Below are 25,062 nucleotides of genomic sequence, written 5' to 3'. Positions count from 1 at the left end.
AACCATGTTCCAAACTATGTATTAGTTTGTGTAAAATAATCTTCCAATTTGTAATATTTGGAAGTATGTTGAAATGAAAAAGAGAAAAAAAATGCGTCGGGCCGCTGGAGCCAACCCCAGACGCAAACGGACACGCGGACGAAAACGGTCATTTCAGCGTCCGCTGCGCGACGCAAACGGACGCGCGCGGACACTAAAATGCATCGCGCCGATCTCCCTTATGAGAGCAACTTGAAATGAGCCAATGATGCCCTCTATCCGGACGGTACGAGGCCTGGGATTATTTAGAGCATCCCCACTCGTTGGCGCTCCCCACGCCCAAATCCGGACGAAACTACCGCCGGATTGGACGAAATTAAGGCGTGGGGAGTACCATATTTCCAGTCGTCTACCCGGAGTTCGGCGGATAGAGTTTAAATTCAAACAAATCGCCGTCCCGCGCTACAAGTACGGCCAGTTGATCGGCAAAAGGAGCAAAAGGATCAGGCACAGATCGGCGATCGGAGGGAAATTACACGGAGACAGGCTCGTCGGCAGTCCCGACCGTCACGGCGGTGTCCGACGGACCAGTTTCCTCACACGCCGTGGCCGAAGCGGCTGCGGCGGGCGACGATGAAGCAGCGGCAGTGGACGTCGAAGCAGCCGCAGTCGACGAGGTAGATGGTGAGGTAGACGAGGTAGGAGCCGGCGGAGACGACGTAGTGGCTCGGAGGATGTCGTTGCGGTGGCCCTGGTACCAATTCCTCGTCTCCTCGTCCATCAGTTCCATGTCGCCGCCGCCCATGAGGAACGCCAAGTCTGTGTTCCTCTTCTTCGCCGCCACCGTCGTCTTCAGCAGGGCGATCCGGGCGCCTTGGTTGGCGAGCATCTCCCGCCACCTGCCGTCGAACTTGTCGTTCCTCCCGTCGGCGTGCGATCTCAAGTCGGCCCAGCACTTGTCGATCGACGCCTGCATCCTGTCGGCGGGATTGTCCGTCCGTTTGAGCTCTTTCTGCTTCTTCTGGCCGAGCTCAGGGCGCCCTTCCGCCGCGCAAGCCGGCGGAGCGTCGGGGTTGTACTGCTCGGTCTTGCTTTTCGAGAGGGACGTGCGAACTTCCTTCCACTTCTCGCACTTCTCGAGGCGGGCGTAGACGTTGAGGAACTTGAACTGCAGGCCGGTGTCGTCCGTGTACATGTCCAAAGCTCGGCGCAGCTGGGGAAAAAAGAGCACGGCGATACGGGTCAGCTAACGACGATGTACCTCGGTGGTGTAGGGCCGGCGGAGCATACCCTTTGCTCCAAGTCGTGGCCGCTGATCGGCCGTTTGTCGATCTCCTCCTGTACGCCGTGCCATTTGCTGCACGCCGTCTGCATGATCCCCCAATGGGTGGCCATTGCCTTGTCTCCCGGTACACGTTCATGTTCGTCTTGTTGAAGTAGGGATCGACGAGCTTGCGTTCCTCGTACGCCGCCTCACTCGAAACCGCATGTGTCGAATGACCGATTGGCCCCGTTTATGCCGTTCGTTGACACGGTCATCCCAGCTACGCCGAGCCTCTCGTCGTCCTTCTGGGTCCATTCGACACGCGCCTCGGCGTGCGGCGAGTCCTTCTTCCTCTTCTTCTTCCCCTTCGACAGGTTGGCGGCGGCTTCAGTTGGCTCTTCTTCTTCCTCGCCTTCTTCTTCGACGGCTTGGCTTCCGTCGGCAACATCCTCCCGATGCTCGTTGCGCGCCGCCACAGCTGCCGTCGCCCTCGTCTCCTCTTGCGTGAAGAACCCCGGGCACGCAGCGGCGGCGGTCATGAAGAACCCCGGGCTCGCAGCGGCGGCGGTGGAGCCGGAGGTGATCATCTCGTGGATCTCCTCTTCGTTCGGCGCCGCCATCGCACCGAACGTGAGCGGCCCTCGTCGCAGGGCCGGCGAGGTGCCCTCGAACAGGCCGCCGCCGCCGACGTCAAGCTCGGGCGGCGACGGTGTGGGATTGGACGGTTGGACGTAGGCGCCCTCTTGGAACACGGCAGTCGGCGACGGCGAGTACAGCGAAGGCGAGAAGGAAGACGGGGAACTTGTTGTACCTTGCGTCGGCCATTGGCCGGGGAACATGCCGCCGCTATAGGCCATGCTGATCAGCCTCGCTTGTTCGTCCTGGGCCGCCTCCGCCGACCTCTTGGCGGCGGCTCTTTTCACCCTCTCCGCCCTGGCGCTTGTTTCCACCTCGCGCCGTTTCTCGTCCGCCGCCCACTCGGCGTTCGACATGCCCGGCGGCTTCGTCTTCTTCGCCCGCGTCTTCCTCGCCGGCGCCTTTGGCGGCATTGCGGTGGACGAGAAGACGAGGAGGAGAGTGGTGGTGGACGAGAAGACGCCGCCAGGAACTGGAGCTGGAAGACGAGGAGATTGGGGGATTTCGGCGGGATAGAATGGGGATATGCAAGCAAATTGGAGGGAAAATCGACAGGATTTGGTTTTCCAGTCGCCGACTACGCGGGTCCACACGCCGTTTCGCGCCAAAATCTTTCGTCCGGAGTCCCCGAGCGCGCCCCGGGGGGCCGGGGGTGGCGTGGGCTCGCCGGATGGATTAAGGGCCAAATCCGGACGAAAACGAGGAACCGGGGGCGCGACTGGGCCGAATTTCGCCGTCCGGATGAAAAAAACGTCGCTCGGGGGCCTCATCGGGGGACGAGTGGAGATGCTCTTAGGCAGGCGGCATGTGCCGTGCCCATGCATGTTCACGTAGGGCCCTGAAAAGAAAATCGTCAGCTCCAACGAATCTTTGCTTAGAGTCTAATCAACCTTAGCATCTTGTGTTTTTGTCCGTGACAAATTAATGTTCCATCATATGACATTTGTTGGAGTACGTTCTTTGACTGAAGATCCATTCATATCTTCTTCTCACCATCCCCGACTTGCCATCATTGGCTTGTTGCCAAAGAAAAAAAAATTAGATCATGTTTTTAGTTCTCACAAAAGAGCAAAACTAGACCCAAAAGAATAAAGTATGCATGTAACACTAGCTAGTTGGTTGTTGAACCCCCAAATTCGACTAAACGTACATTCGAGAACATGACCAGTATATTGTAGGATTTATAATTAGAACATTGCTTATTATCTCTTCTATTCCTTAGACATAAAATAGTCGATCATGCATTCTAGAAAATTCAACTAGCTCTAGAGCTCTTTGTCATGCTACTCAAGGAAACTATAATAGTAATGAACTCATAAGTGCCTTTTTAGTTCATCCGAGTGTTACATATTACTCCGTTCAAAAAGTGTGATTGTGCTTCTTTTCATTTTTCACGAATGTAGAGGAATTTATTTTAATCAAAGATTCTCATAGGCGGTTCTAAAAAATGAACAGCTAAGACAACTTACATCGCAAATATGCTTCAAATTTAGTACAAGTTAGTTTTCCACAATCAATATTAAAATTAGATAAAAAAATTAATGTACCTTAAATTTTGTTACATTATTACGTGGTTAGTTTTCCTAACTATAATATAAAACCATAAAATTAAAATCATATATAAGAAAAATGATTCTAATGCTAGAAAACTAAAGAAGTTTAGTATAAAAGAAGGGAGTATCTAATCATAAGCTAGATGGTTTTACAATTGGCCATAAGTCAATTTTTCTTTTCAACAAGTATTCACTTGTTTTATCCTTCCTTTGGTTTCTTCAATTTTGATCACTATAGGGGAAAAAACCTAGGAATTTGCACAGTAACATTTTTTCCCAAAAAAAATCACTTCACCTGAACCAAACTTACTTTTGGACATAGTTTTAGCATGGTTTCGCTACCTTTTGACACTAAGCACTTCAATGCTCATTACACTTCGATGTCCGAATAAAATCTCATCTACATAAGTTTTGACATAGTTTTAGAAAACAAACGCTAGTAGTCACCGACTATACAAAATATACAAAAGAAAAAAAATCATGTAAAGCGCGAGCCAGTGCCAACGCCTCCCAGCACCTGCGCGGGTATTCCTAATATCAATGTCGACCTAGTAACATTGTGACCATGGCTACTCAGTCATGGAGATGAGGGCGCAAAGATCGAGGCTGGATGTGGATGCTATTTATTGTCATCGAAAGATGGTGGCACGTTATTTATGATCCCAGAATACCGTTGTTGCAACTCAATCTGTAGGTATGGCGGAAGCCTAGGTGGTGTGGGGTCCTTGGAATGGCCATGGTCATCGTCACCATCTTGTTTTATTGAGTAAGGGTGTAAATATATTGCACCACTTGATGATGTTCTACCCACGTCATTATAGTTGTAACTCTTTTAGCCAGTAAAACAAGACATTACATTTTCACGAGAGAAAATGAAATGAGCACACCGGTTTTTCGAACTCTTAAATTTCTACAGGTCCTGAATAGGCGCCAAAACAAAGCAAAACTATTGATATGACATGCGAAAAACCTCCTTGCTTTGAGTTGAAATCATAGAACACATTGCTCATCGAAATTAAACAGAGATGCATTTTCTCTTCTCTTGTATTTTTCTGGATTGTTGACGGGTGTAGACTATGTACATCTTTAGTTGATGCAGGCCGAGGCTAAAAAAAATTCTTTTGTAATGAAAAAAATAAAACCGAAAGTGGAAGAACGTCTATCTTCAAAAGCAAAGTTCATGGGTACTATCAAAGGGCTACTCACCAGTATAGATATTATCTTCTTCGGCGATAGTATTCTATTAGGAACTATATATTTTCCATACCACCTTTTAGGGCAGCCCCTAGTATATGAGTGCAGATTTGATGCACATGGGCACTAGCGATCTCATTTTTTAAAAAGTCAAAAAAATTATATATTTTGTGTTTTAAAAATATCTGAAAAAAATCCACATATAGTCAATGATGTATCCCACAAACGTGCAAAATATCAATTTTAAATGCTTTATATTCCGAGCTACAGAAAAATGACAAAAGTGTAGATGTGAGTAGTATATTTTCAAATCTCCAAAACATATCAGATTTTGTTATTTTTTTCTTGCACAAAATAAAAAGAATTTCAGGACAATCTCCAGGATTATTTTATGATTTTTAATAAATGTAGTAATACCTTTTATTTTTTTTTAAATGGCGAGAGCATTGAAGAACGGGAGCCAAAAGCACTTTCTGCTATTATACTTGCTAGTGCAGTCCTGGTTGCCGGTGCTTACTTGCTAGTGCAATCCATGTGTCGATACAAAACTTTTTTTTTCCATATAAGCATTTAAACTAGGAACACATAGTGGTTTAGAGACTTAGGCCCTCCTTTTTTTACCCACGGTGCAAGGAGTAATATGTTAGTAGACCGTCCTGTATATGTCTATTTATTCTTTTGAACTTTGAACTTTTAGTATATATTGACATTACCTTAAAATGGAAAAATATGAAAATGATCATTAGAGCATCTCCACTCGTTTGCCCTCCCCACGCCGAAATCCGGGGAAATTTACGTCCGGATTGGACGTAAATTTGGCATGGGGAGGAGTAGTTTCCCAGCCGCGATCTCAGGCGAAGACGGCGATCTAAATTTGAAAAACGGAAACTTGACAAACTACGGCATAAAACGGTCAATTTAGACTAAATTTAATGATATTTACTATATAGAGGGCGAAGTTCGTACATAGAGACCAAATTCGACTATATTTCGAATTCGGCTTGGGGAATACAACTGTAAATATAAAAACACGGCGCTCTACATGCCGAAATGGCGGTAGAACACCGTGTAGTCACCGCCATCGTCGTCGGAGCTGTCGTCGTCGAACTGTGGCGGCGCCGAAGCCGCCTGGCTGCTGCTCCGGCTGCGCGTTCGGTTAATATGGTTAATTCGGTTCGGTTAATTCGGTTATACGGTAAATACAGTTTCAATACTTTGGTTAATACGGTTACGTATTAAAATACGGTACGGTTTCGGTAATAACCATTAAATTTCGGTTCGGTTTCGGTAATAACCAAATTAACCAAAGTTGACGCGAATTTTGAAATAAAAACTAACTTTTATGGTCATATATTTCATTTTTGTATTTTGTATGATGATACTAAAGATTTTGGAAAAGAGGGAAACAAGAAATAAAGAAATTTCGGACAAATAATAATATATATGTATTTTGTATGACCATACTAAAGGTTTTGCAAAAGAGGGATAGAAAAAACAAACAAAAAAATTGACCAAGATGAGGCATGCTGTATGTAGGATTTGAACTAGCAACCTATCGAGAGAACAACCAGGGAACAAACCAAAACGCTACAGGAACTAACGTGTAATTAACTCACTTTACGTGTTATATTAACGATCTGAGCGAAGTTATTCTGGCCTAGAGTGCGCCATTCTATGCTAGGCTAGACGTTCGGTTTCTTTCGGTTTAACCACGGTTTTTCGGTTAAAAACCGACTTAACCGAAGTTCTTTCGGTTTGATATTTTGCTAACTGAAACCTAACCATAAAACCATAAAAACTGAAATTTGGTTTCGGTTAGGTTTTTTTCGGTTCGGTTTTCATTTTCGGTTCGGTTATGTGCAGTCGGAGCTGCTGCCTTGGACGGCGTCTCCCCACCGGCCGCTGGTGCGAGGCGGGGACGGCGATGGCTTGTACAGCTCGTCGTCGGAGGCTTCGAGGTCGACGACGGGGACGACGGCGCCGGATGGAGGAGTCGCAGGCCGCCGGAAGCGAGCAGCGTCCTGGAGGAGCCTCGCCTGCCGCTCCGCTTCCTCCTTCTCCCACTGCTCCCTCGACCAGGCGCAGGCCTGGTCGAGCGGCATGGCGTTCTCGGCGGGTACGAGGTCCTAGAGGGACCTCGCGATGACGGCTTCGAGGATGGCGGCGTCCTCGGCGCTGTTGGCCTCCTCCACCTTCACCTTCGCCGGTTTGCGCTTCCGCTCGCCGGAGGTGTCGTGGTCGCGCTTGGGGCGGCGCCGTCCTTGTGCCGTCGATGGCTCGCGGATGACGATGCCGCCGCCGCCGCGCGTGCGGTGGCTCGGCGGGGAAGCCGGCTCCTTTTTCACCGGCGCCAAGGATGGCGCCGACCTGGAGATCGACCTCGCCGCCGAACCGGACGACGAGGAACTGGCAGCCATACGCCGTGGCTGCCAGCTGTTTCCCCGTTGGCGGCTGGTCGATGCCCTCGATGGAGGGGGCATCGTGAGCCTCGGCGAGTTGCCGCCCTCGATGTGCTCGAGGACGTTGTGGAGCGTCCTATCCGGCGCGCTCCACCAACGCCGGCGACCCGTGGCGTTGTTGCGCGGAGGCGGAGGTGGCGGGCCGTCGTAGGACGCCAGTTCGCGCTCCCACCGCTGGAGAAAGAACGAATTCCACCGAGTGTAGTTCTCGGGGTGGTGGCGCGGGTCGGCGCGTTCTTCCTCCGTCATCGCCATCCGCGCCTCCTCGATGGCGACGTCGAGGGCGTGGCCCTGGGGCGGCGGCGGGATTGGCACGCCACCAGCGCTTAGCCACCACCCGCCGCCGGGGGGCCTCGTGTCCGGCGGCGAGGGTACCCCCGCTGGTGGAGGAGGTGCCCCTCCCACGTGTGGAGAGATCGGCGGGGGAACCCGTTGTTGGATGCGCCGTCGTCGTCGTAGAACGCCATCGTTGGAGGTGGAGGTGGAGGGTGAGTGGAGGGAGAATGGAGGAAGAGTGGAGCAGGGGCGTCGCGGCGAGCGGAGCGGCTTATATAGGCGCGGCGGGCACCGGCGATTAATGCCGCGTGGAAGACGATGCGTGCGCGGAAGACGATGCATGCGCGGAAGACGATGCGACGACATTAACTCGTCGCGTGGAAGCTACGCGGCCGGCGAATGCTGAACGGCGGCAAGCTTTTACAGCGCGCGGAAGACGATGCGATGAGGACGATGATCGATGTCTCTCGCCGATAAGTTGGGGCCACCAGACGCGCGGGAAGTTTCCTCGCTATTTCCCGCGTTTTCGTTTCGTCCGGAGTCCCCGAGCGCTCCCCGGGGGGCCGGGGATGGCGTGGGATCGCCGGATGAATTTAGGCCCAAATCCGAACGAAATCGAGAAACCGGGGGGCGCGACTGGACCGAATTTCGCCGTCCGGATGAAAAAAACGTCATTGGAGGGCCTCGTCGGGGAGACGAGTGGAGATGCTATTAGTCAGCACCTTTGGAAGTGCTACTTGGCGGAAGGGTTTTGGTTTGTTCACTGGGTCGTTGTCGCTAATTAAGCCGTGAGAACACACGCCGCGGATAGCAGATCGAGATTACGATGGATGAGACTGGGACCCATTGCGCGAGGGCCCACGCGCAGCGACGGGCCAACGCTGCGACGTTTCGTGGCCGGCGGGGCCACGGCTCCCACTAGGTGCACCAAGGTTCAGACAAAAGAAATCATGCACGAGCACGACGAGAAAGTCTCAGATGATAAAACAAAATTAGATGGTGAAGAAAGCTCTGGAGATTCTTTTCCTCCAGGCGAACGCTAACTACAAAGCCTAGCACTAGCAGCATCCGCAGGCTGGTTTGACCGCTCCTGGACACACTGATCATCAGCAGCATGCATCTCCCTCTGAAGTCTGAACTTTCTTGGGTTAGATAGATTCAGATTAATGAGGCATGTCGATGTTCAAGACAACATTTCAGATGCAGAGGTACGAGCGATAAAGTACATGTGCGAAATTATCTTATCTGGTTTCTGTCAAGCAAGCAAACAGGTTTCTCAGGTTGCAGAGGTAAATTAATTGCCCATCTGGATCTACTGACACAGGTTACTCCAAGAGAGGTCAGCTGGTACTCCTGGATCAACTGGCTCTTGTTTTTCATTTGTGTATCCATTCAGGAAGGTAATGACCAAGTTGCATGAACTAATGATGTTGTCTATCCGGATGGTACGGTTCCTAGGATTATTTAGCAGGCAGGCGGCATGTGCCGTGCATGTTCACCAGGACGAGGGCACCCAAAAGAAAATGGTGAGCTCCGACGAATCTTTGCTTAGGAACTAAGTAATCAATCTTAGGCTCTTAGCATCTTGTGTTTTGTTTGGTTCTGGTAGGTCTTGTACCTGGGTCGATGAACCCCCTAGTTTCATTCTCAGCAAGCTCGTTAGTGATGTAACTATTCTGTGAGGGCGAGTGCAGGACGCACTTTTCCTTCCAGTACCTGTAGTGGAAGGTTTTTGATGAGGCGGCCTGGTGTCCATATTAATATATGAAGATTCAAAAAAAAGGTAATCAATCTTAGGCTCTTAGCATCTTGTGTTTTGTCCGTGACCAATGAATGGTCCGTCCCACCAACAGCGCAGTGGATAAGCTCCCCTTTCCGACGAGGCGGGGGACTATCTTATTTAATCAGTCGGGATTTGGGACAAGAGATTGATACTGATGAAGATGGGCGGCGCCAATTTCCCAACATCCTCTAACCAGATTTCCCAGAAGAATTGTAACTAGATTGCACGTTGGGGATGGACGTATTTTTTTTTTCTGTGAGGAAACGGGAACTGAAAACGTGAAAAGCGATAACGCTTCCAGTTTGGAAACAGCGAAATGCGAGGGCTTTTGGCAATGACAGGGAGCAGAAAACGGTGGACTAAATGGTCACCCAGATTAGGGAGGATTTCCACCTATGGGAGAGGGCCAGGAGAGGAGGGAGGCTAGATATAGCGAGAGAGTAGGCCTAGGCGGAGGGCGGGTGGCGTGTGTGTGTTCCCAGCACCTTGGTGCTGTTCTTGTATGATGTTATGCTTTCTTCTTCTACAAAGATAAGGCACGCTTTGCGCGTGCTCTCGAAAAAAAAAAGATAACGCTTCCAGTTTGCATTTGGCAGCCCGCGATGATTCGGCCGGCTTCTTCATGGGCTGCTGTAAAGTCGCACAGCAGGCTGATCGTCATCTCCATCTCCGTATCTGGGCCAGAGATCCTCCTCAGAGCAGCTAAATATGGTAGTACAACAGGCTCGTCTCCACTGCAGGATAACAAATGGGTCTTAATTCGAGGGAAATGGCCCACATAAATCTTTTCCGATAAGCTGTTGATATATGTGAGCTTGCAGATTTGGGGTATATCGGGCTTGATTGTACCTTTGAAAGAAGAATCGCATGTGGCGATTTTTATCTGAGACTTTGACCGAGCGCTGGCTACGGCTGACTGGAGCTCTCATTTCCCCATGGCCTCAGTTCGGCATTTGACAGCTAAAAAGTCTGACCACTCGCCCATTTGCTGCTTAATGAGATGGAAGCTCATAATAGAAGAATTGCAAAAGAGAGGTCTTTCGCTATGAGGTTATGTGGGAGCGCCATGAAGAATTTAAGCCCATGCTTGACTTGGTTTGGAGCGGGTCGAAGGCGACATTGATCAAGGAGCTATCTTGAACTGGAGCTCCCGATCCTTTGGAGTGGTTCGATCAGAGATGAGGGATTTACGTAAAAAGCCATTGGTGTTACGATCAGGACCGGGCAGAGTTGGCCCATCCTATGAGGAAATAAAAGTGGAGCAACACATTGTTGAGCTCAACTTTGGAGAGGAGATAATGTGGCGTCAAAGAGCTCGGGTGCAGTGGTTGGCTGAAGGAGAAAAAAACACGAATTTTTTCATCAGAAAGCTGTAATGTCCCAGGTTTAGAGACGATCGAGGGGTAGATTTTAGAAAGGGATGTGCATTGCATTGTAATTTACGGGGAAATTTCGCGCTTTTAAACAAAAACTGCATCGAAGGGGGACAAGTTTCTCTCTCGACACCTTACAGGGTTAGGGTTTCGAGAGTGCGACAAACCTGTTCCTTATTCAACTAAACTAGGGTTTTGAGAAGAGAGTGGAGAGTTTGCATCACAAACTTAAGTTGCATGATTGAATTCTAAACTAAGTTGTATGATTGAATTCAATCCAAATTTGAATTTGAAATTCAAATTCAAACATCAAATGATTATCACATAATTCAAACTTGAGATAATTTCATAAACAATTATCAATAATCAAGATTATAAGTAATACAACAATTATGTAAAGCTCATTAAGGAAAATAGGAGCTTTATTGATAATCACACATTATACATTGTCAATTACAATATTCAGAATTGAAATAAATGAATTATTACAACACATTCCACAAATTTGGATAAATAGAAAATGAAGATAAAAGAAATGTACAAGTATGAATCTGTCCTAAATACTACAATGTGAATATCATCTAATCTTGAGCTTGAAGATCATCATGTTCATTTGATCATCAATTTGAACCTGCACATAAACACAACAAACACAAGTTATGCCAAGTGGCATAGCCACTTGGCAGGTTAGAAACTAAATGAAAAGGGAGGGGATATGATCAAAGCTGCCGAGCTGATCCATCTCTCAGCCAAGACACAAGCCAGATACCAAGCATGTGCACACACACACACAGCCTAGCAGCTTACCAGGCCTTGTGCATGCAGCACACACACAGCACAGAGAGGAGTCACCAACACATGCCAGGCAGTGCTGTCGACCAGAGAAGCAAGGGCCAGGCATATAAAACCCTTTTTCCACATTAAACCCTAGCTCATCCATCGACACAGCTGCAGGGTAAGTCACCAGATAGCAAGAACAGCTCAAGAACACCAAGAACAGGTGAACAGCCAGAGCTGTTTCACCTATTCCCAAATCACCAGAACATAACCAAGCATCAAGCTTGCAAGGAGGAGCAGGGCAAGCCAAGAAATCAACCAGCAGCAGAACCTCTACACCAATACAAATTCTAGGAGCTGGAGTGAGGTATACTCAAATCCATGAGCAAACATCAGTTTTGCTCATAACACAAGCATGTGCATAACACATACACAAGCCTGGGGGTATGATTACCCTATGTGCATCATCATTTGGTGTAAACCATTTGGTGCTGGCAAAATAGGGATTAAGCCAGAAGAAACTAACCCTAGGGAAGAATTGGTCAAGCCAAGTGATTCCTCACTAGGGCAAACCAAAGAATCCAGCAAGGGATTGATTCACAGCTAGCCTAATCCCAACTCACCTAGCACCACATGATCACTAAACCATCAGATATGTAGACAAATCATTGTCTATTTGATTTCAACAGCAAAAGCTACTGGCAATCCAACAAAAGGATCACCCAGAGAGCATCTAGTAAACTACAGCAAAGCCAACAAGGGTGGGAGCTACCTTAACAGCAAAGAAATGCTGTCAGGGTCACCTCAACCACTGAATCAAACCAAACCATCAAACCCAGCACTTGTATCATAACCGAGAAGGGTTCAAAGTGGAGCTAGGGTCCCCAACAATTGTTTGCATCCCTCTAGCTCAAGTCAATCAAGTTAAAGAATCATAACTGCAGAAACAATTCATCTCATTTATCTAATAAATCTTGCTAAGCTACACAGATAAATGATTTATACAAGTAATCAAGACACCAGAGCCTTGCAGTGGATCCAATGGATCACTGCAAGCAACAGCAGTTGCTTAAGCCAACAACAGCACACACCAGCACTTATATGTAACCACACACAGCTCAAATTGAGCACCAGTAAGGCACAAGATGGAGCATCACAGCTTTTAACAAGCAACTGATGAACACAGGATCATCAGCAGCTTGCTAGAGCATGCCAGGGCATGCTAGAGCATCACTGGCATCACACAGGAATCATATAAATTAAACAGCCACAGTAAGCAACAATTGAGTCACAAACAAGTACATAAATCACTTTTATGATTGTATCCAGAAGCATATCATCAAGGAATTGATGGATATGAACAACAATTAAGCAAGGCCAAGCCTACCATGAGCCAGAACCAATAATCATCACACAAACAACACTGTCTCTTGCTAAAAGCAAGGACTACTCACAGTAATCAAGCCTGAGGCAAGAACCAAGGCTACACATAGTTATCCAGTAACAGCAACAACAGTTGGAGCAACATGGCAAGCCATGAGCAAGTATAGAGGCGGCACAGAAGAAGAACTCGCATGAATATGAGCATAGGCTTAGCAGCACACGCATAAGCAGTAGAGCAGCATAGCAACAACATGCGCATGTCAGCTTAATCACAGCAGTAATGGCTTAAGGCCGCAGGAGCATAGCCGCAGCAGTACATCTACATGGCAAGCATCTCCACAGGGAGAGCAGGCCAGCGGCGGAGCTAGTCGAACAGGAGTAGACGGAGCAGAGTGAGAGAGAGAGAGAAGAGGCGTAGAGCACTCACAGGTGAGGGAAGCCAGCGAACACGGCCGTGGCGGCCACAGCGGCACACGCCGGGCGAGCGGCGGTGCCAGCCAGGCCAGGCCGCGGCGGAGCAGCAGCACCAGCACCACCACGGCGAGGCTCGCGGTGGCGACACAGTGCTAGAGGCGCCAGGGAGAAGGCCACGGCTTCTCCAGCGCACGACGGCGATGAACGCCGAAAAGCCTGGCGCACTTGAGGGTCGAGGTCGAGCGAACGGGGACGCGAGCGTCAGATCGACGCGGACCACCGTGTCCGCCATCGAGAGGCGGTTCAGATCCACCTAACCTCACCGGTGGCGACGGCCGGAGTTGGCCGGGATAATTCGGTGAAGGAGGCGGCGACGCGGGGATCGCCAGAGCCCGTGAGGGCTAGGGTTCGTGCGCGAGTGGGGGAGAAGGGGTCGGTGCGACCGACCGAGCCACGAGTGGCTCGGGTTAGGGTTAACCACTGGGCCGCACTGACAAGTGGGCCCAGGGGCAATTCAGTCATTTCATAATTCCAATAAATACAGAAACTTTGAAATTATATAAGAAATGTTTAATAGCTCTAAAAAAATAATTAAAAATATGAAAATAGATCAGCATAAAATTCTCTATCATAATAAAATACAAAAGGGAATTTTTGAAGACAATTAGGGATAAGTCTTCATTTGATGATTTAAATAATCATTTGAATCACACATATTATTTTCAATAAAGAAAATAAGTCCATTAATGCATTTGGACTTTAAAAACACCTTGACAATATTTCAAGGTTGTATTTACCCTAAATTAAGTATCTCCAAATTATTCTTAGTATTAATCTCTCACATAAAATGATAAGACATCGGAAAGGGGGGAACAAACCCTAAAAATAGAAAGCATGCATAATTGCTTCTTTAACCATTGTCCTTATCGGACAATGATGCTATTTTTCAGAGACAGAGGACAAGGGTCAGTCCACACCATCCAACTGCAAAACTTTGCAGTGTTCAGGCAAGTTCATCACTTGCTCATGTCATTTGAGTATTTCTATCAAATTACTTGCAAAGTATTATGGTTATCACTATTGCATAAAAACCAAAACCACTATTTTCATAACTATGAATATGACTATGTGGTGGGCAATGGAACCATGGATTGTGTTGATATGGTGGAGGTTCCATTGCAAGGGTTATATCCATCTAGGATTAAACAACAAATGTCGCCAGTGATTCTTGTGCCGTAATATCCGTGTTAACCATAAGATCCGGAGTGGGACGGAGTAGTCAAAAGTGTTTCCACCTCTCGTTCATCAACGGATGCTCATTACCGGGTGCTCATGATCTTGCGAGACTTGATGCAGGGGTGGGAACCCGTAGAAGTCCCAACGGTAATGAGGTCTATGATGGGTTGCATCTGCCGGCGTAGGAATGTATGGTAGAGCCCTGCATTGACGTCGTGGTCGGAGTCCACCCTGAAATCTATGGGAATAATGGGGCCGGCGTGGACCCAGGGTCGGAGTATGCAACAAAGGGTGGGTGTTCGAGGTAGCAGAGGAACATGATTGGCTAGACCTTATACCGGGCCTCACACCGAAGGAAGTGTGGATGGGAAAGCTGCCCGGTTGGCACCAAGGTTAAGATCTCTTATGGGTAAAGCAACACACCTCTGCAGAGTGTAAAGAACTGTGACCTGTCACTCCCTGTTCCGGGATAAGGAACTGCGAACGCGGCCGGAAAGGAGCTCCATGAAGTTCTAGTAAACCGGTGAAAGCTGACGGACATAGCTCTTTGGAATAAAAGCAATCTCTTAAAGAAATGTTTATCAAAACTTGCATTGGTATTAGACTTTCTAGTCTAATATTGTAGCTAGAGCATTAAATACCTCTTATCTATAATGAACTTGTTGAGTACGCTCGTACTCATACCACTCTTAAATCCCATGCTTAGATTGTCTGAATCGTCTGGAGGAGGACTACGACAACAATGAAGGAGCCGAGATCATCGGCTATGAAGAACCAGACCTCTCTGGAGGTATAGAAGGCGTAGACTACCTCATCGTCTACGGATCCGGGGAGGCTTCCGGAGGAGATCAAGCCTAGAGATATCCAGTAGTAGTAGTAACCGAGCAGCCCGAACTCTTAGTATTTAGCTGCTCGAGGAAATAAATGTATAACTTAATGAGACTCTTATATTGTAAGCTAAGTTGGGTTCGCCTCGAACCCAGGAGTATTCCTCTTAGGACCCAAGAGGAGCTCCAAGATGACATGTGTATGATAGTTGTAATAATAAATGAATGAGTTATGGACCTGCTATGTTCTGTTGTACTACTCTGAGGGATGTAATATTTGCGGAATGGTACTTCGTGAATGTTATATCAACGACTGGCATACTACAACATGCAGTGGTATGCAGGGTCACCACAGTTGGTATCAGAGCAAAAGTTTTGACCTTAGGTTGGAACCTAGTAAATGGGACCAAACGTTAGGAGTCAAATAGGATTAGTAAAGAATTCTCTAAAAATATGGTGCATATTCAATTGAGAATACAACAATCATATCTTTTAGTGCGATAATTCTTTATTATCTCTATTATGATGCATTATTACTAATCTTATAATCTTTCTATTTCTACAGCCAACATGGCAAGTTCACGTCCCGGACGAAACGTGAAAGTGATGGATTCCACACTGAGTGAATACGAAGGAGGACTTGCTGATATTCTACGAGCCATGTTACTTGAATTTGGGTGTGATCCCCGGATCCAAGTAAAGAAATACATGTACTATGATGGTACTGTATTGGCCAAGTGTAGGGTAGGACTGCGACTTCCCGAATCTCTGGGAATGAGCGTAGTCATGCCAGCAGGGGAAGCCAGGACTATCAACACAGCCTACCATATAGCTGTTATGAGAGCCATAACCGACATTCGGGAACATAAGACGAAAGAGCTTATGGGTTCCGAATTCTCCCATATTCCTCATAATCAGGAGGAAGAAGATCCCATGCTTAACCACTACAAATATGCAAAACGCAAACCCATAGCAGCTGCAAAATACATGGATAATAGCCGCAACTTCATATCATTACTCTTTCAGTTGAACCATTGATGTCTACGGGAGCTTCTATTCTTGTAGACAGTGTTGGGCCTCCAAGAGCAGAGGTTTGTAGAACAGCAGCAAGTTTCCCTTAAGTGGATCACCCAAGGTTTATCGAACTCAGGGAGGAAGAGGTCAAAGATATCCCTCTCATGCAACCCTGCAACCACAAAGCAAGAAGTCTCTTGTGTCCCCAACACACCTAATAGGTGCACTAGTTCGGCGAAGAGATAGTGAAATACAGGTGGTATAAATAAGTAGTAGCAACGCAGCAGTAGTAACGCAGTAAAATAGTAAACAAGCAGCGATAGCAGTATTTAGGAACAAGGCCTAGGGATCATACTTTCACTAGTGGACACTCTCAACTTTGATCACATAACAGAGTAGATAAATGCATACTCTACACTCTCTTGTTGGATGATGAACACCATTGCGTAGGATTACACGAACCCTCAATGCCGGAGTTAACAAGCTCCACAATTCAATGTTCATATTTAAATAACCTTAGAGTGCATGAAAGATCAACACGACTAAACCAAGTACTAACGTAGCATGCACACTGTCACCTTCACGCTACGAAAGGAGGCATAGATCACATCAATACCATCATAGCAATAGTTAACTTCGTAATCTACAAGAGATCACAATCATAGCCTACGCCAAGTACTAACACGGATGCACACACTGTCACCATTACACCGTGCAGGAGGAATAAAACTACTTTAATAACATCACTAGAGTAGCACATAGTTGAATTGTGATACAAAACACATTGCAATCATAAAGAGATATAAATAAGCACTTCACTATGCCATTCATAACAGTGAATAAGTATTCTGTGAAATATAGCCTAAGAGACCCACACGGTGCACACACTGTCACCTTTACACACGTGGGACAAGGAGTCTCCGGAGATCACATAAGTAAAATTCACTTGACTAGCATAACGACATCTAGATTACAAGCATCATCATATGAATCTCAATCATGTAAGGCAGCTCATGAGATTATTGTATTGAAGTACATAGGAGAGAGATGAACCACATAGCTACCGGTACAGCCCCGAGCCTCGATGGAGAACTACTCCCTCCTCATGGGAGACAGCAGCGTTGATGAAGATGGCGGTGGTGTCGATGGAGAAGCCTTCCGGGGGCACTTCCCCGTCCCGGCGGCGTGCCGGAACAGAGACTCTGTCCCCGGATCTTGGCTTCGCGATGGCGGCGGCTCTGGAAGGTTTCTCGTACCGTGGCTTTTTCGTATCGAGGTTTTAGGTCCAGGGGCTTTATATAGGCGAAGAGGCGGCGTCAGGAGGTCGAAGGGGCGACCACACTATAGGGGGGCGCGGGCCACCCCTTGGCCGCGCCGGCCTAGGGTTTGGTGGGCCTGTGCCCCCTCTCTGGCGGCTCTCGTGTGTTCTGGATGCTTCCGGGCAAAATAGGAACCTGGGCGTTGATTTCGTCCGATTCCGAGAATATTTCTTTACTAGGATTTCCGAAACCAAAAACAGCAGAAAACAGCAACTGGCCCTTCGGCATCTTGTTAATAGGTTAGTTCCAGAAAATGCACGAATATGACATAAAGTGTGCATAAAACATGTAGATATCATCAATAATGTGGCATGCAACACAAGAAATTATCGATACGTCGGAGACGTATCAGCATCCCCAAGCTTAGTTTCTGCTCGTCCCGAGCAGGTAAACGATAAACAAAGATAATTTCTGGAGTGACATGCCATCATAACCTTGATCATACTATTGTAAAGCATATGAGATGAATGCAGCGATTCGAAACAATGTAAATGCAATGAGTAAACAATTGAATCATATAGCAAAGACTTTTCATGAATAGTACTTCAAGACAAGCATCAATAAGTCTTGCATAAGAGTTAACTCATAAAGCAATAATTCAAAGTAGAAGCATTGAAGCAACACAAAGGAAGATTAAGTTTCAGCGGTTGCTTTCAACTTGTAACATGTATATCTCATGGATATTGTCAATGTAAAGTAATATAACAAGTGCAATATGCAAGTATGTAGGAATCAATGCACAGTTCACACAAGTGTTTGCTTCTTGAGGTGGAGAGAGATAGGTGAACTGACTCAACAATAAAAGTAAAAGAATGGTCCTTCAAAGAGGAAAGCATCGATTTCTATATTTGTGCTAGAGCTTTGGTTTTGAAAACAAGAAACAATTTTGTCAACGGTAGTAATAAAGCATATGCATCATGTAAATTATATCCTACAAGTTGCAAGTCTCATGCATAGTATACTAATAGTGCCCGCACCTTGTCCTAATTAGCTTGGATTACCGGGATTATCGCAATGCACATGTTTTAACCAAGTGTCACAAAGGGGTACCTCTATGCCGCCTGTACAAAGGTCTAAGGAGAAAGCTCGCATTGGATTTCTCGCTTTTGATTATTCTCAACTTAGACATCCATACCGGGACAACATAGACAACAGATAATGGACTCCTATTTTATGCATAAGCATGTAGCAACAATTAATTTTCTCATATGAGATTGAGGATATTTGTCCAAAACTGAAACTTCCACCATGGATCATGGCTTTAGTTAGCGGCCCAATGTTCTTCTCTAACAATATGCACGCTCTAACCATAAGGTGGTAAATTGCCCCTACTTCAGACAAGACGAACATGCATAGCAACTCACATGATATTCAACAAAGGGTAGTTGATGGCGTCCCCAGGAACATGGTTATCGCACAACAAGCAACTTATAAGAAACAAAATGCATAAGTACATATTCAATACCACAATAGTTTTTAAGCTATTTGTCCCATGAGCTATATATTGTAAAGGTGAAGAATGGAAATTTAAAGGTAGCACTCAAGCAATTTACTTTGGAATGGCGGAGAAATACCATGTAGTAGGTAGGTATGGTGGACACAAATGACATAGTGGTTGGCTCAAGGATTTTGGATGCATGAGAAGTATTCCCTCTCGATACAAGGTTTAGGCTAGCAAGGTTATTTGAAACAAACACAAGGATGAAGCGGTGCAGCAAAACTCACATAAAAGACATATTGTAAACATTATAAGACTCTACACCGTCTTCCTTGTTGTTCAAACTCAATACTAGAAATTATCTAGACCTTAGAGAGACCAAATATGCAACCCAAATTTTAGCATGCTCTATGTATTTCTTCATTAATGGGTGCAAAGTATACGATGCAAGAGCTTAAACATGAGCACAACAATTTCCAAGTATCACATTATCCAAGACATTATAGCAATTACTACATGTATCATTTTCCAATTCCAACCATATAACAATTTAACGAAGAAGAAACTTCGCCATGAATACTATGAGTAGAACCTAAGGACATACTTGTCCATATGCTACAGCGGAGCGTGTCTCTCTCCCACACAAAGAATGCTAGGATCCATTTTATTCAAACAAAACAAAAACAAAAGCAAACAGACACTCCAAGTAAAGTACATAAGATGTGACCGAATAAAAATATAGTTTCAAGGGAGGAACCTGATAATGTTGTCGATGAAGAAGGGGATGCCTTGGGCATCCCCAAGCTTAGATGCTTGAGTCTTCTTGAAATATGCAGGGATGAACCACCGGGGCATCCCCAAGCTTAGAGCTTCCACTCTCCTTGATCATGTTGTATCATCTCCCTCTCTTGATCCTTGAAAACTTCCTCCACACCAAACTTAGAACAACTCATTAGAGGGTTAGTGCACAATCAAAATATACATGTTCAGAGGTGACATAATCTTTCTTAACACTTCTGGACATTGCACAAAGCTACTGAAAGTCAATGGAATCGAAATATCCATCGAACATAACAAAACTGGCAATGCGAAATAAAAGGCAGAATCTGTCAAAACAGAACAGTTCGTATTGACGAATTTTATCGAGGCACCAGACTTGCTCAAATGAAAATGCTCAAATTGAATGAAAGTTGCGTACATATCTGAGGATCACTCACGTAAATTGACATAATTTTCTGAGTTACCTACAGAGAATTTTGCCCAGATTCGTGACAGCAAAGAAATCTGTTTCTGCGCAGTAATCCAAATCTAGTATGAACTTTTCTATCAACGACTTTACTTGGCACAACAAAACACAAAACTAAGATAAGGAGAGGTTGCTACAGTAGTAAACAACTTCCAAGACACAAATTTAAAACAAAGTACTGTAGCAAAATAACACATGGGTTATCTCCCAAGAAGTTCTTTCTTTATAGCCATTAAGATGGGCTCAGCAGTTTTAATGATGCACTCGCAAGAAATAATATTTGAAGCAAAAGAGAGCATCAAGAGGCAAATTCAAAACACATTTAAGTCTAACATGCTTCCTATGCATAGGAATCTTGTAAATAAACAAGTTCATGAAGAGCAAAGTAACAAGCATAAGAAGATAAAACAAGTGTAGCTTCAAAAATTTCAGCACATAGAGAGGTGTTTTAGTAACATGAAAATTTCTACAACCATATTTTCCTCTCTCATAATAACTTTCAGTAGCAACATGAGCAAACTCAACAATATAACTATCACATAAAGCATTCTTATCATGAGTCTCATGCATAAAATTATTACTCTCCACATAAGCATAATCAATTTTATTAGTAATAGTGGGAGCAAATTCAACAAAGTAGCTATCATTATTATTTTCATTATCAAATATAGGAGGCATATTGTAATCATAATCAAATTTATCCTCCATAGCAGGTGGTACCATAAGACTACTATCATTATAATCATCATAAATAGGAGGCAAAGTATCATCAAAGTAAATTTTCTCCTCAATGCTTGGGGGACTAAAAAGATCATGCTCATCAAAACCAGCTTCCCCAAGCTTAGAATTTTCCATAGCATTAGCAACAATAGTGTTCAAAGCATTCATATTAATAACATTCCCATTAGCATGCATATAAAGTTCCATGGGTTTTTTAATTCTCTCTTCAAACACATCATGTCCTAATTCAAGATAAAGTTCATAAAGATCTCTCATATTTTTGTTGTTTTCCATTATGCCTAACTAGTGTAAACAAGAAACAAAAAGATGCAATTGCAGGATCTAAAGGAAATAGCTTCGAGCACAAACACAATGGCGCCAAAAAAGTACTTAACCTGGGACCGGAGTATGAGTGCCTTTTACCTTTCCTCCCCGGCAACGGCGCCAGAAAATAGCTTGATGTCTACGGGAGCTTCTATTCTTGTAGACAGTGTTGGGCCTCCAAGAGCAGAGGTTTGTAGAACAGCAGCAAGTTTCCCTTAAGTGGATCACCCAAGGTTTATCGAACTTAGGGAGGAAGAGGTCAAAGATATCCCTCTCATGCAACCCTGCAACCACAAAGAAAGAAGTCTCTTGTGTCCCCAACACACCTAATAGGTGCACTAGTTCGGCGAAGAGATAGTGAAATACAGGTGGTATAAATAAGTAGTAGCAACGCAGCAGTAGTAACGCAGTAAAACAGTAAACAAGCAGCGATAGCAGTATTTAGGAACAAGGCCTAGGGATCATACTTTCACTAGTGGACACTCTCAACTTTGATCACATAACAGAGTAGATAAATGCATACTCTACACTCTCTTGTTGGATGATGAACACCATTGCGTAGGATTACACGAACCCTCAATGCCGGAGTTAACAAGCTCCACAATTCAATGTTCATATTTAAATAACCTTAGAGTGCATGAAAGATCAACACGACTAAACCAAGTACTAACGTAGCATGCACACTGTCACCTTCACGCTACGAAAGGAGGCATAGATCACATCAATACCATCATAGCAATAGTTAACTTCGTAATCTACAAGAGATCACAATCATAGCCTATGCCAAGTACTAACACGGATGCACACACTGTCACCATTACACCGTGCAGGAGGAATAAAACTACTTTAATAACATCACTAGAGTAGCACATAGTTGAATTGTGATACAAAACACATTGCAATCATAAAGAGATATAAATAAGCACTTCACTATGCCATTCATAACAGTGAATAAGTATTCTGTGAAATATAGCCTAAGAGACCCACACGGTGCACACACTGTCACCTTTACACACGTGGGACAAGGAGTCTCCGGAGATCACATAAGTAAAATTCACTTGACTAGCATAACGACATCTAGATTACAAGCATCATCATATGAATCTCAATCATGTAAGGCAGCTCATGAGATTATTGTATTGAAGTACATAGGAGAGAGATGAACCACATAGCTACCGGTACAGCCCCGAGCCTCGATGGAGAACTACTCCCTCCTCATGGGAGACAGCAGCGTTGATGAAGATGGCGGTGGTGTCGATGGAGAAGCCTTCCGGGGGCACTTCCCCGTCCCGGCGGCGTGCCGGAACAGAGACTCCTGTCCCCCAGATCTTGGCTTCGCGATGGCGGCGGCTCTGGAAGGTTTCTCGTACCGTGGCTTTTTCGTATCGAGGTTTTAGGTCCAGGGGCTTTATATAGGCGAAGAGGCGGCGTCAGGAGGTCGAAGGGGCGACCACACTATAGGGGGGCGCGGGCCACCCCTTGGCCGCGCCGGCCTAGGGTTTGGTGGGCCTGTGCCCCCTCTCTGGCGGCTCTCGTGTGTTCTGGATGCTTCCGGGCAAAATAGGAACCTGGGCGTTGATTTCGTCCGATTCCGAGAATATTTCTTTACTAGGATTTCTGAAACCAAAAACAGCAGAAAACAGCAACTGGCCCTTCGGCATCTTGTTAATAGGTTAGTTCCAGAAAATGCACGAATATGACATAAAGTGTGCATAAAACATGTAGATATCATCAATAATGTGGCATGGAACACAAGAAATTATCGATACGTCGGAGACGTATCAACCATCATCTGACGGGAGCAATTGATACGATGCTAGAGGAGTTTACTGAACCCAAGGAGGAGATTAGGGGGAAAGAACCTATGGAGAATGTGGTGCACACACCAGTTTACTCAGCTGGTGACTACATTAGTATTGATCCTCTTGAGCGTGAAACTACACCTGTTACACACAGGAACTATCTGGGTAGTTCCTATGGGGGATACGAGGGCGGAGAGGAATCCGGAAACAATCAGCGTTCCGAGACTCCTATAGAAAATTCCACGGGTTGGCGTTGGGGATCTGATACTGGAACTCATAGTACTTCTGTGTATTATGATGGGGAGATGAATGATGACGCCACAACCCAGAACCAGAGTTATCCTAGTAATGAAGGAGTTGATGGAGGGTATCCGACACAGGTTGAGTCCAGTATGAGTGTTGGAAACACCTATGGTGGAGCTACAGGGGAGTACACCTGATGGGTGGACTATGATGCACTTAACGATCAGTTTGTGAACACTGATTTCTCCCTAGGATCATCATCTGATTCGGATTACCAGCCAACGGGGAGACCTTATGTTCCAGGGTCTATCAGGAGGACGACACGTTCGACCGGATGGAAGCCTGGGATGTACCGGGAGTGAAGATCGACTAGAGTCCACCAAGGGAGGCGAGGCTATAATACACAAGTACCACGTGTATTATAGTATGTAATATTTGTATAAATTTGTACATATACTTTAATAAGTGAGTTTGCATACTCACATCGACTTGAGTATTGTAATAAGACCACTTAAGTATGTATATACAGGGTATATGTTTTGTATGATTTGGATTTGCTTCTTGATTTCCATTGCGTGACTAGTTCTGTGCACAAAGTTGAGCTCAGAAAACTTGCGCATGGAGTAATTATGAGTATCATCTTGTGTTGCAGAACTAGGGGGTTATGTCGGGAGCGTTAGGAGAGGAGACCGAAGCGCAGCGCATGGAGCGCGAAGCAAAACAAAAGGAAGAGGCTGAGGGAGCAGCCAGAGATCAGTTTCCACCACCACCACCACCCATGACGCAGCAGAATTTCGTCCAGTACATGCAGCTGGTAGAGGAAAGACAACGTGTAACGTTGGAGCAGCAGAACAAATTCTTCCAAGAGCTGCTGCAACAGAACCGGGTGGAGAGACCCGAGAATCCGGGAGTCACCTTAGCAGACTTCCAGAACACCCAGCCTATATCTTTTGCATACGCGCCCGAGCCAATGGACGCGGATGATTGGCTTATGGATACTGAGCGAAAGCTCAATACCGTTGGATGTAACGACCAAGAGAAGGTTCGTTATGCTACTCATCTGCTGTGTGGACCTGCCGCATCATGGTGGGACAATATCGTAGCCGTTTATCCGGCTAGAAAGGTATTTACCTGGGAGGAGTTCACGAGGAAGTTCAGGGAATCCAATGTCCCTGAAAGTATTGTGGAACTGAAGCGTCGAGAGTTTGAAAGTCTCGAGCAGAAAGACAAGGCCATCCTGACCTATGTCAGGGAATTCTCCAAGCTGTCTCGGTATGCGGTTGAAGAAGTCAACACCGAGGACAAGAAGAAGAAGAGGTTTCTGAGGGGGTTAAGTCCCCAGTTCAAAGTACAGCTCCGTATGATGAGAGCAACGGAATTTCAAGAGTTGGTGGATGCAGCCATCACTCTGGAAGATGATTTCAAACAACTGCAGGAGGAGAAGAGGAAAAAGGCCAAGTTTGAGCCCAAGAGGTTTTCCAATAGCAAGCCCAATACCAGCTTGAGTTTCAAGCCAAGATACAACAACAACAACAACAACAACAACAACAGCAACTACTACGGTAGCAGGAAGAACCAAGCATTCCAGACTGCAAATTGTCGTGGTATCGTCACGGCATATGCCATAGGGTGGCTAATCGAAGGTGGTTCCTGAGAGATCTCACGGCGGTATCCGGATGCGGGTATGGGGACGAGCGACACGGCGACGTACCCAGGTTCGAGGCCCTCCGATGGAGGTAAAACCTCTACTCCTGCTAGAGTGTATATGATGATCACACAATACAATGGTGCTCCTAGAGCTG

At 45.9% G+C, this 25,062-nt stretch overlaps 1 protein-coding gene across 1 annotated transcript; it reads right to left on the bottom strand.

Annotated features, from left to right (window-relative positions):
* Positions 1-511: 511 nt before the first annotated feature.
* On the bottom strand, positions 512-1,381 carry LOC139830237 (uncharacterized). Its single transcript, XM_071818240.1, has 2 exons — positions 1,270-1,381; positions 512-1,192 (listed from the first exon to the last, which is right to left on the bottom strand). Exons 1-2 carry the CDS (start codon positions 1,372-1,374, stop codon positions 512-514), a joined length of 786 nt encoding a protein of 261 aa, XP_071674341.1. The 5' UTR covers positions 1,375-1,381.
* Between the last annotated feature and the right edge of the window lie 23,681 nt (positions 1,382-25,062).

This window comes from Lolium perenne, chromosome 4, assembly GCF_019359855.2.
Source record: "Lolium perenne isolate Kyuss_39 chromosome 4, Kyuss_2.0, whole genome shotgun sequence".
In the NCBI taxonomy this organism is placed as follows: Eukaryota; Viridiplantae; Streptophyta; class Magnoliopsida; order Poales; family Poaceae; genus Lolium; species Lolium perenne.
This window is presented reverse-complemented; position numbering and strand designations above follow the sequence as displayed.